Here is a 20,971-nt window from a genome sequence, read left to right as displayed (position 1 = left end):
CAGTAGAGAAAACCTGTTACTTGAGAAAGGTAAAAAGCAAAATGCAACCTTATTTAATTTTCAAGATTTTATTAAAATACGGTGTGGAGTTTACCATCGGAAGTTACCATCACAAACATGATTGTTTCTAATAAAAAAGTAAACAAAACAAAAATAAAGCTTAAGAGCCTAGTTACAGGAGATTATTTTTTTTTTTTGTTTTTTTTTTTGTTTGTTTTTGCAGTCTGGTGAAAGAAAAAAAAAATTCACAATGAGAGTGAGTGGAAAAAATGTTCACATGTTGTAAAAATACATTTCCCAATTTTAACATTACACACAGTCACTTTTCAAACATTCATTCATTCATTCCTTGTTAGATGGTTAGATGTCAGTGCCGAAAGAAAGCAAAACCGAAAAAAAAAAAAAAGTTCAGACCTGTGCACAAAAGGGGAAAGGGTTTCTAAAAACACAGGAGGTTGTTCTATATTCTTGGGGCAGAAATCTGGGGACAAAGGGACATGAGACGGAGGGCGACTGCTGGAGGATATGTGTGCATTTGAACCCTGAGAGAGAAAAAGTGACCGATTCTCACCGTAATTTTCTGCTTTTTTAATTTTTTTCTTTTTTTAACCAGACCACACCAGTGTCCGCTATGCCCTCCCCCCTCCCAACCCCACTGGGGCTCTGGCAGCACAGTGAAAGATGCTTTTTAGAGCCCCAGAGTGGCGGTGGACGGGGGCATTCTCACACCCAAGAGTGAAATATCAGCTGTGGCTTTTGGCGCTTGCACACTGTGCTTATCTGTTAGCCTATACTCACATAAACACAGCAGGGCTGACTTGAACTATTCAGAAGTTCAAAAAAAAAAAGAAAAATATAACATCTCATCAATGCACAGTAAGAGTTCACACTGGATGTATGCGTTTGAGCCAGAAACGAGGCTAAATGTGGTTCATCGGTGAAAGAAAGAAATGCAACGTGCTGCAGAATTAGACCTGTTGGGGTGTGAGGAGCTTTGTTTTTTTTGCGGAGCAGCCTTGATTGTGGCCCGTTCTTTACGACTGGATGCGTCTCCTGACTACACCTGCTGTGGTCAACTGTATTAAGGCAGTGAGTGGTTCCATGGCGACAGCTATTTTTACAGGGAGAGAATAAGTAAGGCCCAGAGGATATCAGCTGGAAAAGACCATTGGGATAAGACAAATAAAAAATAAAATAAATCACCAGGAGAGGGATCTCTTGTTTTTTTCTCCGAAATGTTTCAGTACAACATGTAGAACACAGACAGCATATCCATAAAATGAAATCCTACAATAAAACAGAATGGTTTTTCATAACAGTGCACCGCTGAACTGAAAAATATATATATATAATCATCAACAGCAAAATTTAAGATTACTATTATGCTCATAATCGGAACTATGGGGGTTATTTTTAAAAATATATACTCATCACATGACAGAGGAGCCTAGCATCTCAGGACACAGACATGCTCCGTGTCTCTCATAGACTCTGAGGGAAAACTGTACATCACTGGAAACTGACCACGACAAAAATGGCAACTCGGGTTGAAAAACACTCTGAGGGGGGGGGGAGAAAGGCTGAGGAGCAGAGGGAAACAGCAAGATGACACAAATTCTTTAAGCCAATAGTATTTCCCCTAAAAAATTACCTCACATGCACTATAGTTAGAGCAGCCTGACAATGAAGTGGGATAAAAACAAAACTGCATCTACTACTACTGATCTAGTTAAAAAAAATCAAAAAACTAGCAGACCACGACGACCGCCTTTTGTTTTTTCCATATTTTTCAATAGCCAGTAAGATGGAGGTCGAAAACACATCAGCTACAGTCTGAAATCTAAGAATGGGAAAGTGTTGTGCTGAGATTTCCACGATGAGGAAATAAAGTAGGAGGCAAAGAGATACGCATTGGTTTTCGAAGCCTGAGTATTCAGTGACCTATAGCGAACCTAAAAGGATTTTGTCAATTCATTTCATGGGGCGATGCTTTTTCCTTTTAATTTATTGTATCATTACTGCTACAATTTCACAACCCTTCTGGTAAAGAATAGTAAAGAAGTATCTAGAAAATCTGTACAAAAAATAAAAGGGTATGCACGGTACATTCAATATCTGTTACTGAGGTACTAGAAAGGTGTTCCCTTGACACCAGGGCAACAGCGTTAAGAGTTACTCCTAGGGACTATTCCTTTGGAAAGACAATAGCTTGTTATCGTAACAGGGTGATGAACATACACACACACATTCAAACCCCCACACGCACGCGTGTACACACACACACACGCACACACACCACTGTCATTAACAAAGCCAGCATGCAAGAACACTGTCCCCTTGCTCCTACAGGGAAACTAAACTCTACCGTCCCCTTCACGCTTAAAGGAATTGGTGGATGCATACTGGTTTATGAGCGGATGTGTAGGGTGGGCCATGACGGTGGGATAGGAGTGGAGGGTGGGCGGATGCAGGGTGGTGGTGGTGGTGGTGGGATGCAGTGAGATCTTAAAACAATAAGGTGGTAGTTGATCCCTGCTCACCCATCCTGTGTTCTGAACGTTGGCAGTGTGTGAGACGATGTTCTTCTTCACTACCGGTGCAACTCCCTCAGCTCTGAGCAGTCAGACGGTGCCCTCTGCTGGCAAGCTGGCCTCTGACATGCTGTTAAGATTGACAGTCAGAAAAGGCTGCTGCATTCGATTGTGCGGGGCCGCCAGTTGTAAAGAACTCGCACGTAGCACTTCAGGATGATACTCATGCCTGGGCACGCTCCGATATGGCGCCATTATCTCGTGCCAAAACAAACCACGAGGGGCCAAAGCATGTGTAAATACAGGGTCGACGGTCCTAAAACTAGACGTCACGGCAGTAAAAGGTGACAAAGGATGCCTGGGTATCACTATCTTTAGTATGAGCTGAGCATTTATACTTTGACAGTCTGAGAGAGCTCCATGCTGACAGCATTACAGATCCCTCTGCTGAGCAAGCGGACGACGGCGCCAGAGAGAGCTAAGGGCCAACTGGGCTGAGGAGTAGCTAGACGCCTGGTGGGGAGGACAGGATGTACTGTTTGTGATTCTGTCTGGTTTACTTTAGTACACATTTTCCCCATCACAAGAAAAGTGGAGGGGGGGAGAAAAAAAAAAAAAAAAAAAAGAAAAGAAGAGAGCAGTAACATGGGTCATTAATGTACAAAGGGGGGCTTCAACCAGCCTCTGTGCCTCTACTGGTCAGAGGACGACTTCAGGAGGCAGCAGACTGGAAAGCCTCATGTCAGAAATGCTATATATTCTTTTACAAACAAACAAACAAACATTAACACCTAGAACCACAACAGGGCAACTTTCCATTAAAACAACAGCCAACTAAGGATATAAACCAATCCAATCATTGAATCCTTGAGAACACAGTTATTGCTGACGTTGTGGGGGAGTGAGGGGGGGGGGGGGGGGGGGTGTGAGTGGGTGAGATGAGGACGAGGATGGAGGGAGGTGTGTGTGTTCTTAGGGTTTGGATGGGATGGGGCTAGCTGTGGATAGGTCACTCCTGGGCTGGTAATGTGATCTGAGGAACAAGACTGTGTAGATCCACATCAGGTCAAACTGGTGCTGCCGATGTACTGGAGGGGCGGGCTGTGTCGGATGCTGGGAGGTGGAGGTGGAGGGTGGTTTCCAGAGGCGACGGAATGTGCTGGCGGCAGCAGGGGGGGCTATTGGTCAGAGGGGATGTCTCTGTCGGCTTCAGCCTTATTCGGGGAAGGGGCGTGGGGTGGGTGGGAGACGGGGGTGATGCCATGGGCCAGGGTTCCTGAAACAAGGCTTTCAACCCCTGCAACAGCTCCTGGGAGACCCCCTGCAGCTGCAACATTGATCAGACCAGGAAATCTGAAACACAGATGTAAGAAAAACATTTGATAGCTGCTCTAGTAAAAAAAAAAGGAAAGAAAAGTGTCCCCTGTCCATTCCACTCCCCTCACCTGTAAGTGGCTCCATTAAGTTCGGGGTGAACAGTGGCTGCCTCCATGCTGGGCCACTGAGAGGCTGCCATCAGATACTCCTTATTCACGCAGTTCTTCAGACTGTCAGGGATACGCCCTAGAGCGAGGAAACCAGACCATTACGCTTCTTTGAAAGAGGAATTCTGGTGAAAAGCAGTGGTCATGCTACTGACAGCATTTTTTTCCTACTACCTAGTGTTTCCCATTAATTACCTACACTGTGGCGAACGGCCAAAGCCAATTTTATCCTGCCGCAGTTTCATAATATTTTTAAACTTCTCAGCAGGTGGGCTACTCTCCAGGCACACGCCTCCGAAAGCGATGCGCAGCGACCGGCTCTAGCTGGGAAAGTCAAAGTGGCTTGTGGCAACGTCAGCTAACAGCAGGGCACAAAGAGCAACATAGTGCTGCTCATTGTGCCCTCTCTCGCTATGGGGAGCGACTGAGCCCCCTGCTCCCGGTCCGGTGGTTAACAGGGGCAGAACATCATCAGTGGGCAGTCGGCGGCCACGTCTGCAACGCACCCGACCCGTCTTAAAAAACAGACCACCGATTTGATCCAATTGAACCAATTGATCATGCAAAATGGCCCAAATAATATATTTACAGTAGGCATATGTCATCAAAGTCAGATAAAAAATTATGAGCGGTTTTGATAACAGTGTTGGTGAGTCTGTCTGCTTGACTAACTCACTCATTTTGCTGCAATAAGAATAATATAATTCGAGATGAACCGAGTGAAAACTTTATCTTACTAGATAAGACATGTTGACAAACATGCGCCATCGTAATACTCAGTATTTGGCAAAATGTTTAAAGCCACAATGATTGTATCACAACTTTAGTATAATATTGTATCGTGGGGCTCTTAGTCTTACCCTCGTGAGTAGGCAACAGAGAACAGGAGCACCAAATTGTCTGCATGAACACAAAGTTCTTCATAGATACAGCCACTTAATTTGAGTCTAGCACTCTTAATTAACTCATTAAGATGAATAAAAAAAAAAATAGCTCTCCCACAAACAAAAGGGAGATACACACTGCCATTAAAAAGAGTATAATATGCAACAATTTCCTAAAAAGGAGTGTATAGATGTGTCGCCGCATAATAGTTTTACGTTGGCACACAGTGGCAGTCGAATCACAACCACACACACTCGACATGTCATGATTGTGTCATTCCTGATAATAATAATCATTGTATTTCAGTGAAACAACAGTCTCGATCCTGTTCAGTCCAAAGTGTCTTACCGGTGATGGCGCGGCGAACCTCCCTGGCTGCCTCCTCACGAGCCTCCACGGAGGCCTGCTCACTGTACCAGGATGTGTGCGGGGTACAGATCAGGTTGGGGGCATCCTTCAGAGGGCCTGTTGAAAAACTGTTGCGGGGAAAGCTTGTTACAGAGGAGAGTGATGAGGTTGTGTATCGTGCACAGCTAATTTGCACTGCTTGTGTGTCGCGGTTACCTGAAAGGTTCCGTCTCATGGACGTCCAGCGCAGCCCCTCGTATCCGGCCCTCTTTCAGGGCCTGGGCCAGTGCTTTCTCGTCAACCAGTCCTCCTCTTGACGTGTTCACCAGGAAAGCTCCCTGACGCATCTGTAACACAGAATTAGTAACAGGGGGATTAAACTAAGGGGAGCAGACCATACCAGAGAAGGCTGAACCTTGAAATCTGCAGCTAAATTAACAGCACAGACATAGGGGACAATTATTTTTAATTTTCCCATCTATAATAAATACAGTCCTACAAAATGGGAACACGGGTCGGTTCAGGCCGAACATCACTGTTCTAGACGGATCGAGACAACATCGTCAGCCAAGCGTTTAAGTTTGGATTTTAAGCTAAATATAAAAACAGAATGATAATTCTGGCTGGTAATGTTTGAGCGTCCCTCATTTATTTGCAGCACATGAACCAATTAGTCTAATAGATGGTTCACAGTTCTGCATATGACACTCGACACGAACACATTTATCTGAACATGTTACTGTTAAAAGACTCACATTAGGACAAGGCTATTTACTTAGCTGATACCATCTCATCATTCACATTATTTCCTCTCTACATTCTACAGCAAAAGGCAAAATAAACAAGGGCGGAGAGAACAAATAAAAAGTTAAAAAATAATAAACAGACTTGATGAGAAAATGAAAACAGGTTTTAAATTGGATACAACCAAACTCCAAACTATTAATTCAATTCAACCCAGCTGACATGATGCTGCCTTTTTTAAACACTTCAACATTTGAGGAGGTTTGAGACATGGCGCACACATGTGTTTTGCATATTCGGAGTGTATCCACACACCTGTTTGATGGTGAAGTCATTAATGAGGTGATGGTTGTGCTCGTTGAGGCTGCAGTGCAGGGATACGCAGTCAGAGTGGATGAGCAGGTCCTGCAGCGTGGCCATGCGCTGCAGGCCCAATGAGCGCTCCACACCATCAGGCAGGTAGGGGTCATAAAAGATCACGCCGAAACCAAAGGCCTTAGCCCGCAGAGCCACTGCTTGGCCAACACGCCCTGGAAGAAGAGGAGAAACGGCGAGGTTATTAACAGCCACCGTGGGGTCATAATCTATTATTTAAGCATAAACAAAAAAACAGCTTTCAACTGTCAACACTTCACCACAAAATCATCTTTGTTCAATCATAAGCCAACAAGACAAAATAATCTCAGATTTAAGGAAACGTTAACAAACAAACTCTCCACTCACCTAGACCGATAATGCCCAGGGTTTCACCCCGGATACGAGCAGCACCGCCAGCCACCTCTCTGATCTGCTCCACACTAGAGGCACGGGTTCCCTCCCTGAGAGCCTGGTGCATCCAGGTGACTCGCCTGTACAGGTTGAGAATCAGACATAGCGAAGTGTCGGCCGTCTCCTCCACAGACGATGCTGGCACGTTACAGACTGCAATGCCTGGGTGACCAATTGAAAGGTGGACAGAAATATTAATAACACTCCCGTGGGTTAGCTCATGGTTGACCGTGTGTCTCTGAAACACCCGCTCACCTAGCTCAGCAGCTGCTTTGATGTCAACGTTGTCAAAGCCCGAGCCGATCCTAACGATGACGCGTAGGCCTTTAAACTTTTCCAAGTCATCTCTGGACAGAGTGATGGTGTGGTAGAGCAGAGCAGCGACTGCCTCATTTAGCACCTATAGAAGACAAACACATCATAAATCATTTGAACCATATTAAACTGCACTTAAAATGTATACTACTTTAACGAGGAGCATTTAAAGCTTCAAAACTTGGCTGAACGTTAGTCCTAAATTGCCAGGCTGTGTGGTGGAGACAGTTATGCTCGATAGAATGAAGGAGGCAGCATTTTCTTACAGCATAGCACAGATGCTAATTACTTTATACTACATGAGAATGAAATAACGTTTTACGTGTTTTGGTCTCATGGTTTTATATTATAGTATGGACATGTTTGTGAGTGTGTGTCTGTTCTACCTTCTCGTGGATCTCTTGTGTGGACTGGGCATCGCAGAAGGCCACTGTGGCCACATCTTTGAGGATGGGCATTTCCACAGTGCAGTCGCGCCCGTCCAGCAGGGCAACTAGGGGCCGCGGGTGCATTGGCCCGTTCAGGATGGGGGGTCGGATACCTGAGTCCAGCAGGAAGAATAGCATTTTGAGTTGTTGTGTATGAGCAAGAGGTTCAATATTCAATGATCATTAAAAAAAAATCCAGTACAGAAAATGCTTAAAAATAAAAAGTTACCTACATCACATCAAAGGCAAATGAACACACTGTTACACGTTTTCATCTACATCATACAGCCACCTGGACATTTCAGAACCAGCAAGTTTAAGCTAGAGATTAATGACTCAACAGTCTGCATTTCTCATGTCTGGACAACCTAATGTGATGCAAGCCATCATAGCCTTATAAAAATAAATCCCCCGACACACGGGCCTAAAGTTAAAAGGGGTAACTGCCACTCTCTTTAGACAACAATAACTCAAGACTTTTGACTCTCTTTTTTTCAACCGATTGGACTCCACCAACACCCTACGGGGAAGTGTGAGAGTGTTCTATGGTTACAAAAGTGGTGTGTAACTAAATCTGTGATGGGGCATGGAGAGCGTCCAGCATCCTGGCCTATTTGGTATTGAGATCCAGCTCTGTGGAGTAATGCCTGGAGCCAGTACACTCCGTCACGTTCATCGATCTATCTCTGGTCTAATCGGGTCTTTAGACTCCTCATGAGAGGAAAGTTACATTATGGATAATGATGCAAAAGTCTGGGAACCTGACCTGCCACTGTAAGAGAAGTGTGCACGCAGAGAGGAGGGGCGCTGGGACGGGGAGAGGTGATGGGAGTGTGGTGGTGGGGGAGGGGTGGCGAAAAACTGCGGGGTCTCAGAAAGGAGGCGGTGGGGGTTCATAGGGGGTCTGAGTCATGACCTAAATTCTCCTGTCTGGAAGAGTCCCTCCCTTCTACCTTTCGGGTTCTCCCATGCACACCATGGCCATTTACCATTATGTCAACAAAAGGAAACGGTGCATGTCAAAAGCAAATCAATGCCGTAAATAAACGCCACCTCTCTGCCACTGCATTAGTGTAAAATTGAGGGGAAATTGATACCAACTGCAAATGCTTTTTACACCGCTCTCACTCGGCAGTTCTTGGCTGGGACTGGCCCCACACATGCACCAGTACACACTATCTTGTTCCTGCTGTGTGACAGGTGTGTGTGTGTGTGTGTGTGTGTGTGTCCCAGGGTTGGGAGTGTGTCTAGCGGGAACATTTATTTGGACAGGGGGCAGGAGGCAATGGTGAGACTGCAGCGGAGGGAAGGGAGCTTGTAGCCGAGGGTGGAAAACAAATATTTGTGAACACTTCCTCTGACGTCTGAGCATTTCCCAACCCATGCATGAAACGAACGGGCAAAAAAGAAAGAAAAACATACAGCCTGGTGCGATTATAAAAATGTACCACAACGTACTACTCTACTGCACTCCATTTTGCAGTGGGACTCCCGTTCACTGCAGATGGCTCAAGAATACCAACAGGGCTACTGCTACATGCTAAACGCACAAAGAGATGCTTACTACGTTGTAAAAAGCTAGCGGGATTCATCACAAAGACCCCTCTGAAAAGTAGTTCTGGAAATATACAAGTAGGTCTACACAAAGAGTAATTTGAGCATTGGAGACTGGCATACCCGAGGCCTACTAAGCGCAAGCATGGCCGCACACACAATACAATTCATTCAGTGATTCATTCATTCTCCCTCCCTCTCCCTTTCTTTCCCCTCACTCCCTCCGCCTCTTCTCTCTCCCTCTGGCCGCAGTTGGAGGAGTAAGAGGTGAGGGGGGAGGGGCAGCAAACGATGATAATGCAGCAAGCAGCGGTACTCCACCCAGACGCAGCTAGACACACACACACACGGCTATTCAGTTCCTTCTTGACGGCTGCGACAAAACCAATACGTGCTGAACATAAAAGGGAAACTGCACACACATAGCTGCTCCACACCCAAACCGTAGCTCTCTACCCCCACAGATCACAAATTTAAACACACATGCCAAAATAGAAAACACATGAGCACCAGGCCTAACCTTGCATTATGAAGTCTGTGAGCCTGTCTTCCTCTCTCTCTCTCCCCTCGCTCTCCCTCTATAGCTCTTTTTTTCTCCCTCTCTCTCTGTCAGCCTGCTCTTGGCTGGCTGGATCCCAGCTGTCATCCACGCCCAGCCCCTCCCCCACCGCCAGCCTCCAATCACATGCAGCTCCTTTGAGGGCCAGCCAACCAGCACTAACCTCATTAGCATAGCCGGGGCTGAGGCCGAAGGCGGTTTGGACTGTTGTCGTTTTTTAAAGAGACAGCTGGCCCGTTTCCCTGTAGTTGCGGCCACGACCCTTCACCTTGTCCTCTCCCTCTCACCCGTCTCCTGAGACTCACCCAGACTGTTGCCTCCATTTTAGCACACCATTATGTCTGATCTCCATCGTCTACACTCCACTCTACAATAGCTCTAAATAATGTTCTTATCTGCGCCGTATCATCCACGACTGTGGAGCAACATGAAAAGTTATCTCATCCTCAATACAGCATAAAACTTTCATCTGCACATTCCTTGCATACCAAATCTAACAAAAAAAAAAGTACCATCAGCAACCTCCTCCACCCTCAAACATACAGAGCCCCTAATTGGCCATGGGTGGAGGAAAAAAAATCTTTAATATTTTTGTGTCCTCCTGAGAAGCTTTTGTGTAAGTGTCAGTGGAAGATGTACCTCAAGTCCAGCCAAAGATGAAAATAAAACAGCACCAGTGTGAACACCACCAAAGATGCTCAATACCAGACCTTCAGTTAGTGGCTATAACAACTCAAAATGGCTGAAACAGAAACACGGAAAACCAGATCAGCAAACTTTCTGTTGCTGTTTCACACTGCCACCGGCCACCAGTATGATTTGACCTCCGGTGCTGGCGTTTGTGAGCTAAATTTGAGTTTCTACAGCGGCTGACTTAGGATTCGACTCCAGAGCTGCCAACCGCTCTCTTCTCTTGACAAATTAAGTCTTCTGAGGAGCATGGTGGTGGGATGTCGGAGGGTGCTAGCTAGCCAATTCTTGTCTCACATTTGTCACAGAACTGACCCAGAAGTACACTGACCTAATTATTACTATTATTTATTTTTTACCTAAATGAAAAAATAATAACCCCCTCTTTCCATGGCTCTGTAGAAACGCACAGAGAGGCAGTAAGAAATACGATCAGGGTCAGCATTTCAGCCACTTACTTTAAAATACCACAGGGCAACTAATAGCCTTTCATCGCCATAAAACAAAAGAAAGACTGGCATTAAAACCACAATGTTCCCAGAGCAGCAGGGAAGTATATAAAAAAAAGGACCATTCCATAACAGAATTATACACACAGAATATGCAACTGTCAGCATTTGGTTTGAAAGACTGCAAAAACGTTAATCAACATTTGATTAGTTTTTCTAGTTTATATAGGAAAAAGCTGCCCTCACTATGGTCTGTCTACATAGTTAACACAACTACAAGAAAATGTTGCTGTTCGATATGTGGACACAACAAAAACTAAATCAGGTATGAAAGATTATATTTCCTTACCACAACAAAGCTCAACTCTGACTATGATGGCCAGGGAAGTATTATGATAGATTTAAAACCTTCATCAAAATACATCTCAAAAATGCAAGCTCTTATTTTATTTTATTTTTTTTACTTTGTGTACGAGAAAGAATCTCACCCTCACAAATGCGGTCAAGTCTCTGCCGCTTGACCTGTTTGTGTTTGTCCATCAGAGCCATAGACCAAGCAGTCTGAACCTGGGACAGAGGAGAACAGATCCAAGTGCTATGGAGCCCCTTTAATGTTGTCCACTTAGTTTCACCTGCACACACACACACACACACACATCAATGAAGAAAAGAAAAAAACAAATCATATTTTGCTCATTTAAATGACTTAATTTCATCAAATTATACCCAGCGAAATGAGTTATAGTGGAGTATAAATACAGTGACAGACTGTAGACTCACCTGGAGAAGAATGTCTGTTGTGCCAGTCAGATTGACAACTTAGTTTACACTGTAAACAAAAGAAAAGGCATATCGATCTTAGAGTTTGAGCGTGTAGTGCATTATCACTGTAGGTGTCTTGTTTAGTGGACTTTAACTTCACGTTAACGATATTTGCAGGATCACATACAGAGAAGTCAACAAAGTGTAACTAGTATTATGTTTACCCGTTGGCGACAATCGTGTTTTGATCAATTAAAACAAAAGTAATTTGTGATCTGCGCTGATACCCACTCACATTAGCGGTTACAGTTACACTTTAACATTTTCCTCCGTTTAACCTGTTGGGGTTGTCGATCATGGTCTACAACTTTGTGATCAACTTTTATTTTCGCTCACAGTAGTAACACCACTCTCTCACACGGTGTACATCCAAGCAATACCGCCACCAGCCCACGTTAGCTGACAGTACGTGACGGTAGTTTGACGATAACAGCGTTAATGGTGAGAATACAGCGTGAAATCGCTCCGAAGCCCCCCGTTAGCAGCCAAGTAACCGTTAACTAGCTAACGGCTCTAGCTAACCCGTTTCTCAGCTAACGAACCGCTACACTGAATGATGAATAATATCTCTATATACCCAAACCAACACTTAAGTTACTTTTCGCTTGTCATGTGGCTAGTCTACCACCATTATTATGTTCCTTCTGCGGTATTAACTTCAGAATCGCGCCCTGGGCTGACGCTAACTACATAGCACGGGAGCTAGTTAGCCGATGTTGGCTAGCTCACGTTCAGCCAAAAACAAACATTTGAGGACTTTAAGTAACAAACATTTTATTGAAACCTGCAATTTCCCATTAACTCCCGCGTATACACAGCATGCGTTGGTATTTAGCTGCGACAAAGTTGCGAAACGTGCCAATAAAAGAAACTGTTGCTACATTTATGAAGCGTCTGTTGTATTGCTAACGTTAGCTAGCCTGCGCCGTTAACTAGCGTGCCGCTGAGTGTGGGAGAGATGCAAGCGGAGGGGGGAGCCCATTTCGTCCGATTTGTTATCAGCGAGTGGCGCTACAATGTGAAATATCTGACCCAGAAGCTAAACAATTGGTTAAATCTACAGGGAAATGTGAGTAGTCCACATGACTAACTCCAAGCGTGACTACTTTGAAACCCAGTGACCGAATCTTGCAAAAAATGTCAGTTATTTACCCCGGATAAACTCTTTCAAGAGTGCTGAGACAGTGTGCGTGCGTCGGTGGTGTTCCCTCTCTCCCGATCGCCATGAAATTAGACAAAAGAGGAAGTGGCTTGTTGGTGGGGGGGTCAGACAGTCCGTGAAAAAAAAGCATCGGTGGACTGGAAGGAGCGCCCTCATCTTCTACGGCGGAACGGCAGACATGGAAGACTCTTCTGTGCAACATGCCTTCGTGTATATATAAAACAAATAAACAAATAAAACGTTTTTTATTCGCCGTTAAAATGTTTTAAATTATCCAACCATGTTTTCGTCTAAAAAAAAACATAAGTCATTTTTACTCTTTTACAGCTAAGCTATATTCAGGTTGTGAAACTTTTTTTTTTTACCCACAAGCAGAAATTTTAGCTTTGCATTAACATCCGCTGTTAGAAAAGTCAGAATGGAAGTAACACTTTATTCATTTGCATGTTATACTAAAAACTACCACTAGGTGTCACTACAACGAGCTAATCCATTGTGCTTTTTCACTTGACTTGAGTTATTCAATGGAAGACAAGACACTTTTTGGAAGGAAAAAAAATATCATTCTCTATTAAACTTTATTTGTACATAAATTGTGCAACAGTAATACTACTAACTAAAAACTCATGAAAAATCATTTCTGAAAGGCCACCAAATCATCTGCATCACTACCACCTTTGTCATACACTCAGAATTGGCTTGACATGTGTACTCACTCTAACCACTGTACAGTACATTACATTGTGCCCTATGGAGTCCAGCTGCAGCATCAATTCAGCTACTCAATTGACTATTATAGCGCATGTGCCACCTGTTCAAAAATATCTCAGTCAGCGCAAATGGAGATTGTGAAAATATCTGGCTGTGGAAAAAAAAAAGACCAGAGCACCAAGAACTCTGTTTTAAGCTTAAGGCATGGTCAGTTTATAGTAGGTTTATTGTTGACGAGGTCTGTTTATGTTCAAGCCATTAGGGAAAACTAAAAAAAAAAAAAAACTTATGAACAAAAAGAGAAGCTGTCCTTTCTGCTGATGTAGCGTTCATCAAAAAAATTACAAGATGAGTTCATAACAAAACCGCAGGAAAGATAGCCACATCTTCATGGTCTGTGAAAGATTTAAGGAACAGCAGTGACATCCTGGAATGTATCCTGTTTAACACACAGGAGAGCATTTAACTAGAGATCAGTTTTGAATTGTTTGGGCTGCTCATCATTTTGACCTGTGGGCACCATTAACTGCTCACACACACACACACACATACACACAGTACAGTCATGTCCAAATTCAGAGACCCAAATAGAAAAAGTAGACTACGACCGTATCAAATAGGGCACAGAGGAATGCTTACCTCTATTCCATTAATCTACTGACTTTTTAATGTGCATTCAAATCCCTTATCAGGAAATAACAAGCTCATTCCGCTTACTCCAGTCTAGTTTTTTATGAGTATATGTAATGATATGAAGCTGCATACCAATCGTTAATGCAAATTAAGACTTTTATCAATATGAAAAATCAGCCAGAATTCTGTGTGCATGAAATCTAGCTTATTTGCTTCATGCACAATTCCCTATCGAGCGTTGAATAGTCAGGCACTGTGACATTTGTGTGAAATGTTGAATAGTGAACTAGCTCAAGTGTTACAATCGTAAAATTGTAATTGTATTAGCTTCTAATTGCTTGGTTCTTGATTATGAACTCTGGACATGTGCCTCAGGAGGCCAGCAGGCTTCCAAGGACTCTGCCAGAAGAGCGCACAAAGCCTAAAGGTGTGCTTAACATAGTTATGAATCACACTCTGAGCGTCAAGGAGTGGTTAGTTCTCTTCTATAAGGTTCAAGTCCAGTTCTGTGCAGTCTCTTTCAAAAACAATCTTTTGTCCTCCATCTATTGCAGTCCTTTCTCTTTTATCATCTTCCTCCTCCTCTTCCTCTTCGCTCTCACTTAGTGGCCCGATGCTGGCTCGTCCCAGGAACTCTGCAGGGGAGAAGGCCGAGTGCTGTTCGCCATGGGAAGAAGCTGGAACTATGCAGCCACCTGTACCACACACTAGGCTCTCGTGATTACCAATCTACACAGGAGAAGACAAGAAAAAAAAAAAAAAAGTGAATATCAAGTTGTCATAATTCGGCAAAAAAACCTGCACCCCAAAAGGTTTTTCCTTGAGACGAAATTGTAAGAAAGTTCTGAGAATAATTATATTTTACAGCAATTTCCCCTTAAAAGAAACAATGTGTAGCATCAAGGGGGATTTATTTGAAATGGTAAATGGAATCTAATATTTCATAACCATTTTCATTTGTGCATATTTGTGAGGACCTCACACAACATGTGACAAATAAAAGTGATCACAACATTAAGATACTTGGCAAATAGAACTGCCAGTATGTGAATAGGCTACTCTACAAGAAGGCCTGTGTTTTAAAATAATAGTATAGGCTACGTTTGAGGTAATCCTATGGTGTTATTCAGAGAAGTTCAGAACATAAAATAGTATTCATTATTATGCCATGTCTGAACAGAGAGTCAGTAAATTCTATAATTAGGCCTATCAATTTCTTTTTCTAGTCTATGCTCATTATCTCCTGCTTTTTTCAACCAATGACACCTCTTTAAAATAACATGTCATACCTTACAGCGGGGGCAGCTACACCTCCTCACTCAGGTTAAAGTTTGGTCCTTCCTTGCTCTGAGAAGTTTCCAAACACTCACTAATTAAGATTTGCAGCTTCATACATTTCCAGAATTCACAAAAAAAAAAAAACATGTATGTATGTATAACCTGTAAAGTGATGACATCACTGGCAATGCCAGGAAGTCTGCATGGATGGACGTGTCTGCTTCTTTGGTTAAGTATAGATTAACTGATAGTTAATGAGCTTGGCTGACACAAGCAAAGAATCGACCTAGAACGTAGACTGGAAACTTCACACATGCATGAATTTTGTAAATTTACATAAATGGCATTTAATCCAATTAAATATGAAAAAGACTGCTTTAGTATTTTAGATTAGAATGTGTGGGGAATTTTAAAAGAGACAGTTCACATCCAAAATGAAAAAATGCAGTTTTCTTCCTCCTGCCTGCTAGCTTATCTAAATTGTTTTGGTGTGAATTACCTACTTTTGGAGATGTTGTCTGTCAAGATGTCTGCTTTCTTTCCATTATAATGGGACTATATGGTACTCATAAATCATATGAACCATAAATCATGACTGAAAACTCAAGATAATCCACAAACCTATTTTCTTGATATGGGGGTGAACTGTCCCTTTAATAAAAGGTCTTCTAACAGTCCTAACAGAACAAGTCTGCATTAAAGGATTTGTCCTGGAGAACCATGTAAACTTCTCATATCAAGGAAAAGTGCTAAGTTAGTTTTGCTTTATTAACCAAAAAACCTGTGACAGGAATCCAATTATGAACGGGGAAAACTCTGCAATGATGCACTCTACTGAACACGGTTCCAGCCGGGGCGGAGATGGGAAACTGCTGCACTTGTCTGCACCAAAACCAAAGCCCACAACCCAATCCTGAGTGCACTGATGTGAGTGAGACGCATTTGGGGAAAGATCGGGAGGCCCACTTCTTCTCTACCCATCCCAACATAAACACTGTTGACAAATAAAGAGAGCTGCTGGCATGGGGTCCAAGCTTAGCTGTGCCGAGTTGCGGGGGGTGGGGTATTGCCAGAGGCCTACCACTACCCTCCAAGATAGAGAGAATGGAAAACATGGCAGAAGTGAACCCAAGCCTGCGGATTACTTAGTAATACCTTTAACTAGGTAAATATATGCATCAATATTAGATATAATAGATTAACAGAAACTATCTAAAGCCCATTGGACCGTCATGCTCACCTGTGTCATCTTGCTGAAGTCTAGGCCTGGCCTGGGGCAGGGCAGAACATCCGGGTCATGGCGCCTCTTCAAGCGAGGTTTTCGCATGTCGCAGGGCTGTGAGTGGCATCGTGGCAGCACTGGGTGCAGGTTGCGCCTAGAGGAGGATGGTGTGCTGCAGGCTGAAGTGGGAGATGGAGATAGGGCCGGGTGCTCCATGCCAGGACAGCCATATGTCAAAGCAGAAGCAGTGGAGGGCTGGGGGGGCAGGAGCACCACGGAAGTCTCCTGAATGTGCACGGGGGAAAGGGAGAAGCGGCGTTGCAGCACTGAGTGGGAAACAAGGGGAGCTGGTGAGGAGGAGCAGGAGGAAGGAGTAGCAAAAGAAGCAGAACAGGCTCCTTTCAGTTTGTCACAGGGGTCCCAGGAGAAGCTCCATGGTAGTGGGGAGTCGGAGGAAAGTGCCAAGCTGAAGAAGGTAGGGCTAGAAGATGAGTGTAGTGAGGAAGAGGTGAAAGAGGAACTGGGACCACAAAGTGGCAAAGAGCTGGCTCCAGAACTTGAACTAGATGCCCCTCCACTTTGGCAGCCACTTCTGACCGGGGTCCAAACCTTGGATGCACTAGGATGCCAGGTGGAGCGACACCGAGACAGGTCCTCTGGAACAGAGAGGGACCGGCAGTGGCGTTTTGGAGGAGGTGGAGGGGAGCTTTGGAAAGCCTTGTTTGTGAAAAAAACATCTGGTCTCCTGAGAGGTTCTCCAGAGTGGGATGGACACCATGGGGAGTCGAGTCCACAGGAATCTTCTAGAAGGTTGGCTTTGGATGATTGGTGTGTAGCTGAGCTGGTCTCTGAAAACACCAAAAGATAGATGTAAGAAAGATTTCCCCACTTTAAAGGTTGCAAATACAGTACTTAATTCAATAAACTTGCCTTGTGTTGATCTACAAGCACTCCACGAGACCGTGGGACTGGAGCCCACTGCAGGTAATGACTGAAACAGAAATACAATTACTTAAATTCAAACGAAGAAAAAAATATTAAACCAAGTACATGGAGGGAAAAAGCCCTTAAAAGAACAAGATTCAGTATCTAACTCACCACATTCACGTTAAATGAGAAAGCCTTGTAATAAGGCTCTTCCAAACTCTGCTTACGGAGCTGCTCGGTGATAAGAGTCACCATATTTGTAGCTACAATCCAGGGATAGACATGGAGATGAGGAGGACATTTACTGAGGGCTATGGAAATTGGATTTGTCAGAATCCTGGCGTGCGTTGTGGTGTCCCCTCCACACCTCAACCAGCCAGACTGACCAGCTTTCTCACTTTGCCACCATCATGTTTATGCCACCTAGGAGGGACAGATGAGAGGAGATACTTATATGAAACAATGTTAACAGGTAACTTAAACTAGTCACACACATGGCAGAGAAAGTAGTTCATTGAATTGAACGACCAGTAGCTTATACAATGCTAGACCGATCCACCAGGCCTTGATAGGAGCATAGAATCTGCTCGTATGGACTTACCTCCAACATGTTACAACTGTTGTAGTGCAGAAAAGCCTACAGACAGAGGAACAGAATGCCTGAATAAATGTGTTTCAAGTACTGACCATATTATTACTATACAAGACCCAGGCTGGACTCTATATCCTGCCTCATTCACACATGAAAGGCAAAAGTTCATGTTCACAAAAGCAGAGAGAGCACACATGGACATGAGGAAACCCAGAACAAAGAAAGACTTCACATTCCATCATTCACAGTGAACTGACCATTTCTTATTGGGACTATAAACAGGGACTGCAGGAATTTCAAAGAAAACGCAGAATATGTACAAAGTGAAAACCCTTTGGCCAACGTCATGGCAATCAAAATCGATTGGGTCCAACAAAATGAGAAGTCTTGCGAGTTGTGAAGTGAATGGAAGGGGGAGGGAGAGACGGAAGGGGAAAAGATGGGGGAAGTGTGTGAAAAATGAATGAGAATAGGGGTTGGAAGCATGCCATAGTATCTTTGCAAAGGGGGGCAAAAGAACACGACCAGGTCTCAAGGGCTTATATTACCAAGTAAATACCATAACTTGTAAAGCAGAGGGCCTTCAAGTTCCTGATATTTGCTTCGAGTTGGCTTTAAAATCTAACGGTTGCTCAATCCACAAACACCTCTTACCCACACTGGCCCATCCCTGCAAACCTTTGCACAGCACAAAAAAAAACAACCCATAGCAAACCAAAACTACAATAGATAGCCAATCAATGAAGCCTATTCAGCGTATTAAAACGTGACATGGCGTTTTAACCTTTGCACTGCTCTTTAAAAGTACAGGGCACCAATCTAGAGCACATGTAATGGTGCCATCCGAACCAGACATGAAACAACTTAAGGAAACATTAACTTGAAATGATGGCTCTTTAATCTAAATTCAAAACTCTTACACGTAGAGTCCTACTCACTGAAAATACTTAGTTTCTACACTTGCTGTTGGCAGTCAGATGTGGCCTCCAGGGCCTTCCTCCTTGTGGCAAACATGTTGCTACATTGCTAGCCTAGTTCCACATGCCAGAAAAACATGCTATTTCGCCGGTACAAGGGGCCAGCAGCCACTGTGGATAAAATCTCTGAACCCCATATAATCCATTTGCTCGAAAGGGAGCCAGAAGCAGTGCTGTCAACCACCGGCTGATTTAAAACTTTATCATCACGTTACAACCTCGTCTACAAAACTTTATAACGTCACGACGGATGAATGACATGCTATCTTAAAACGACAAGCGAGACACATCCTGCACAGAAAAAACACTATTAATTAAGACTAGCTGGGTTAATTAAGTTCTGGCCTATGGACACCTACCGTGTTTAATAACGTGCAACCCGAAGTTTAAGACAGTGTCGTGCAACTTTCCCTCATCTACGCAAAAAAACAACGTTTGTGTTAGCCAAATAAAATCACGTTATCTCCAACATTAGCTGCAGGGCAACTGTATGTCATTGACATCGTAGGGCGTAACACTGGGCTAGATTTACTGGCTACATCTGATACTTTTGCGTGTGAGCAAAGTATATAGCAAGTAGGTTATCTAGTAAGCTTGCTCGGCAGCGCGATGCAGCCCGTGGGACACTACGTTAATAGCCCGTGCTGTTAGCTAGCTGATAGGATAACAACGTTACTAGCGTTAGTTTGCTTACGTTCAGTCTGTCTGCCAACGTTACCGGTTAACGGCTTGTCATTGCACCCGGCCGTAGCCATGGCTCGTTACACTAGAACATGAGATGGGACGTTGATACACTGAACGACTGGGCCGATAATGTATAACTCAATTAGTTGTAGCATTAGCTTGGTTACGCAGTCCGTTTGCAAGCTAGCATGCTACAGCTGTCCTGATGTATTACCTGCATTCAGCGGTTCCTTAGCAACCGAAGCTGCACACAGTGCACCAGACAGAGAGCAGATTAGCGGAGTATTTATAGCATTTGGACCATACCAACACAGAGGTATTTTGAGTACACTGCCTCAAAAATCGCAATTTGAGGAAACATCACGATACTTACACTGCCATTCATTTTCCCAATATGACCCATTTTCCCACGTGCTCCAAATTGAAACAACATTTTTTGCGACATGACTTGCACTTGTTTTGGAAGTATCTGTCCGGTTAACAGCCCCATAGTTGAGCCCTTCCAAATAAAGTCACAGCTTAAAACAAAAACCGAACAAACAACAGATAAAGTCGTTTTTTTATACGTTCTCTTTATAAAACATGCCAATTTAGATAGTCTATCGGTATTTTGCAATAGAAAAAAAAAACCTCTGTTGCAGAATGCTTAAGTTAACCGTTTTAAAGTAACTGGCAAACAACCATTGTAGATGGGGAGTATTGCAGTTCCACTTAGACGTATAAATATGACATTTCAGAGCTTGCAATGCAAGTTATCAAGTGTTAGTAAGTCATTCACGTCAGTGGTAGATTTGGGTGACATTCTTGTTAAAAATGAGCAATAAGGCTAAACAACTGCTCCCATTTCTCAATCCTAGCTTCTTTTTTTTTTAACATATCTTACCTTTCTCCCTTGTGCCGCGTCTGTAGATTTTTTTTATTGTAATTTTTAATTTCTCATTTATTCCATAACGTGTTTGTGTATGAATGTTTGAAACTTCATCTCCACATTTATCGATTTTTCATGTTCTTTTTTAATACATTTTCCTTTTTTTTTTTTATTATTTGTCTTGGTTTTGTACATTCAATGAAATAAAGTGAAATACCGGCACATAAATAATGCAAAGTGCAGGATCTGCACTCTTCGTCTCCTAAATGGCCGGGGCAGTGGTGAAAACCACGTGACAAAGAAATAGGAAGTCGACTCTCATTGGTGCGTTCGTGTCCGA

The 20,971-nt window shown here is 43.6% G+C and overlaps 2 protein-coding genes across 3 annotated transcripts; both read right to left on the bottom strand.

Annotated features, from left to right (window-relative positions):
• Nucleotides 1–1,997: 1,997 nt before the first annotated feature.
• ctbp1l (C-terminal binding protein 1-like) lies at nucleotides 1,998–12,815 on the bottom strand. Of its 2 annotated transcripts, XM_084009036.1 has the most exons (11): nucleotides 12,730–12,815; nucleotides 11,536–11,584; nucleotides 11,244–11,387; nucleotides 7,462–7,616; nucleotides 7,016–7,160; nucleotides 6,716–6,922; nucleotides 6,308–6,522; nucleotides 5,465–5,595; nucleotides 5,249–5,376; nucleotides 3,977–4,094; nucleotides 1,998–3,884 (listed from the first exon to the last, which is right to left on the bottom strand). In XM_084009036.1, the coding sequence occupies exons 3-11, from the start codon at nucleotides 11,302–11,304 to the stop codon at nucleotides 3,710–3,712; spliced, it is 1,335 nt and encodes a 444-aa protein (XP_083865162.1). In that variant the 5' UTR covers nucleotides 11,305–11,387; nucleotides 11,536–11,584; nucleotides 12,730–12,815; the 3' UTR covers nucleotides 1,998–3,709. The 2 variants fall into 2 exon arrangements, with proteins under 2 accessions (XP_083865162.1, XP_083865163.1); XM_084009037.1 differs by lacking the exons at nucleotides 11,244–11,387; nucleotides 11,536–11,584; nucleotides 12,730–12,815 and adding an exon at nucleotides 9,578–9,714.
• Nucleotides 12,816–13,843: 1,028 nt separating this feature from the next.
• LOC311013074 (protein FAM53C-like) lies at nucleotides 13,844–17,933 on the bottom strand. Its single transcript, XM_084008974.1, has 4 exons — nucleotides 17,682–17,933; nucleotides 17,514–17,574; nucleotides 16,602–17,431; nucleotides 13,844–14,812 (listed from the first exon to the last, which is right to left on the bottom strand). The coding sequence occupies exons 1-4, from the start codon at nucleotides 17,763–17,765 to the stop codon at nucleotides 14,558–14,560; spliced, it is 1,230 nt and encodes a 409-aa protein (XP_083865100.1). The 5' UTR covers nucleotides 17,766–17,933; the 3' UTR covers nucleotides 13,844–14,557.
• Between the last annotated feature and the right edge of the window lie 3,038 nt (nucleotides 17,934–20,971).

This window comes from Eutrigla gurnardus (genome assembly GCF_963514095.1).
Source record: "Eutrigla gurnardus genome assembly, chromosome: 5".
Lineage (NCBI taxonomy): Eukaryota > Metazoa > Chordata > Actinopteri > Perciformes > Triglidae > Eutrigla > Eutrigla gurnardus.
Note: the sequence above shows the minus strand (reverse complement) of the source record. Positions and strands in the feature narration are given on the sequence as shown.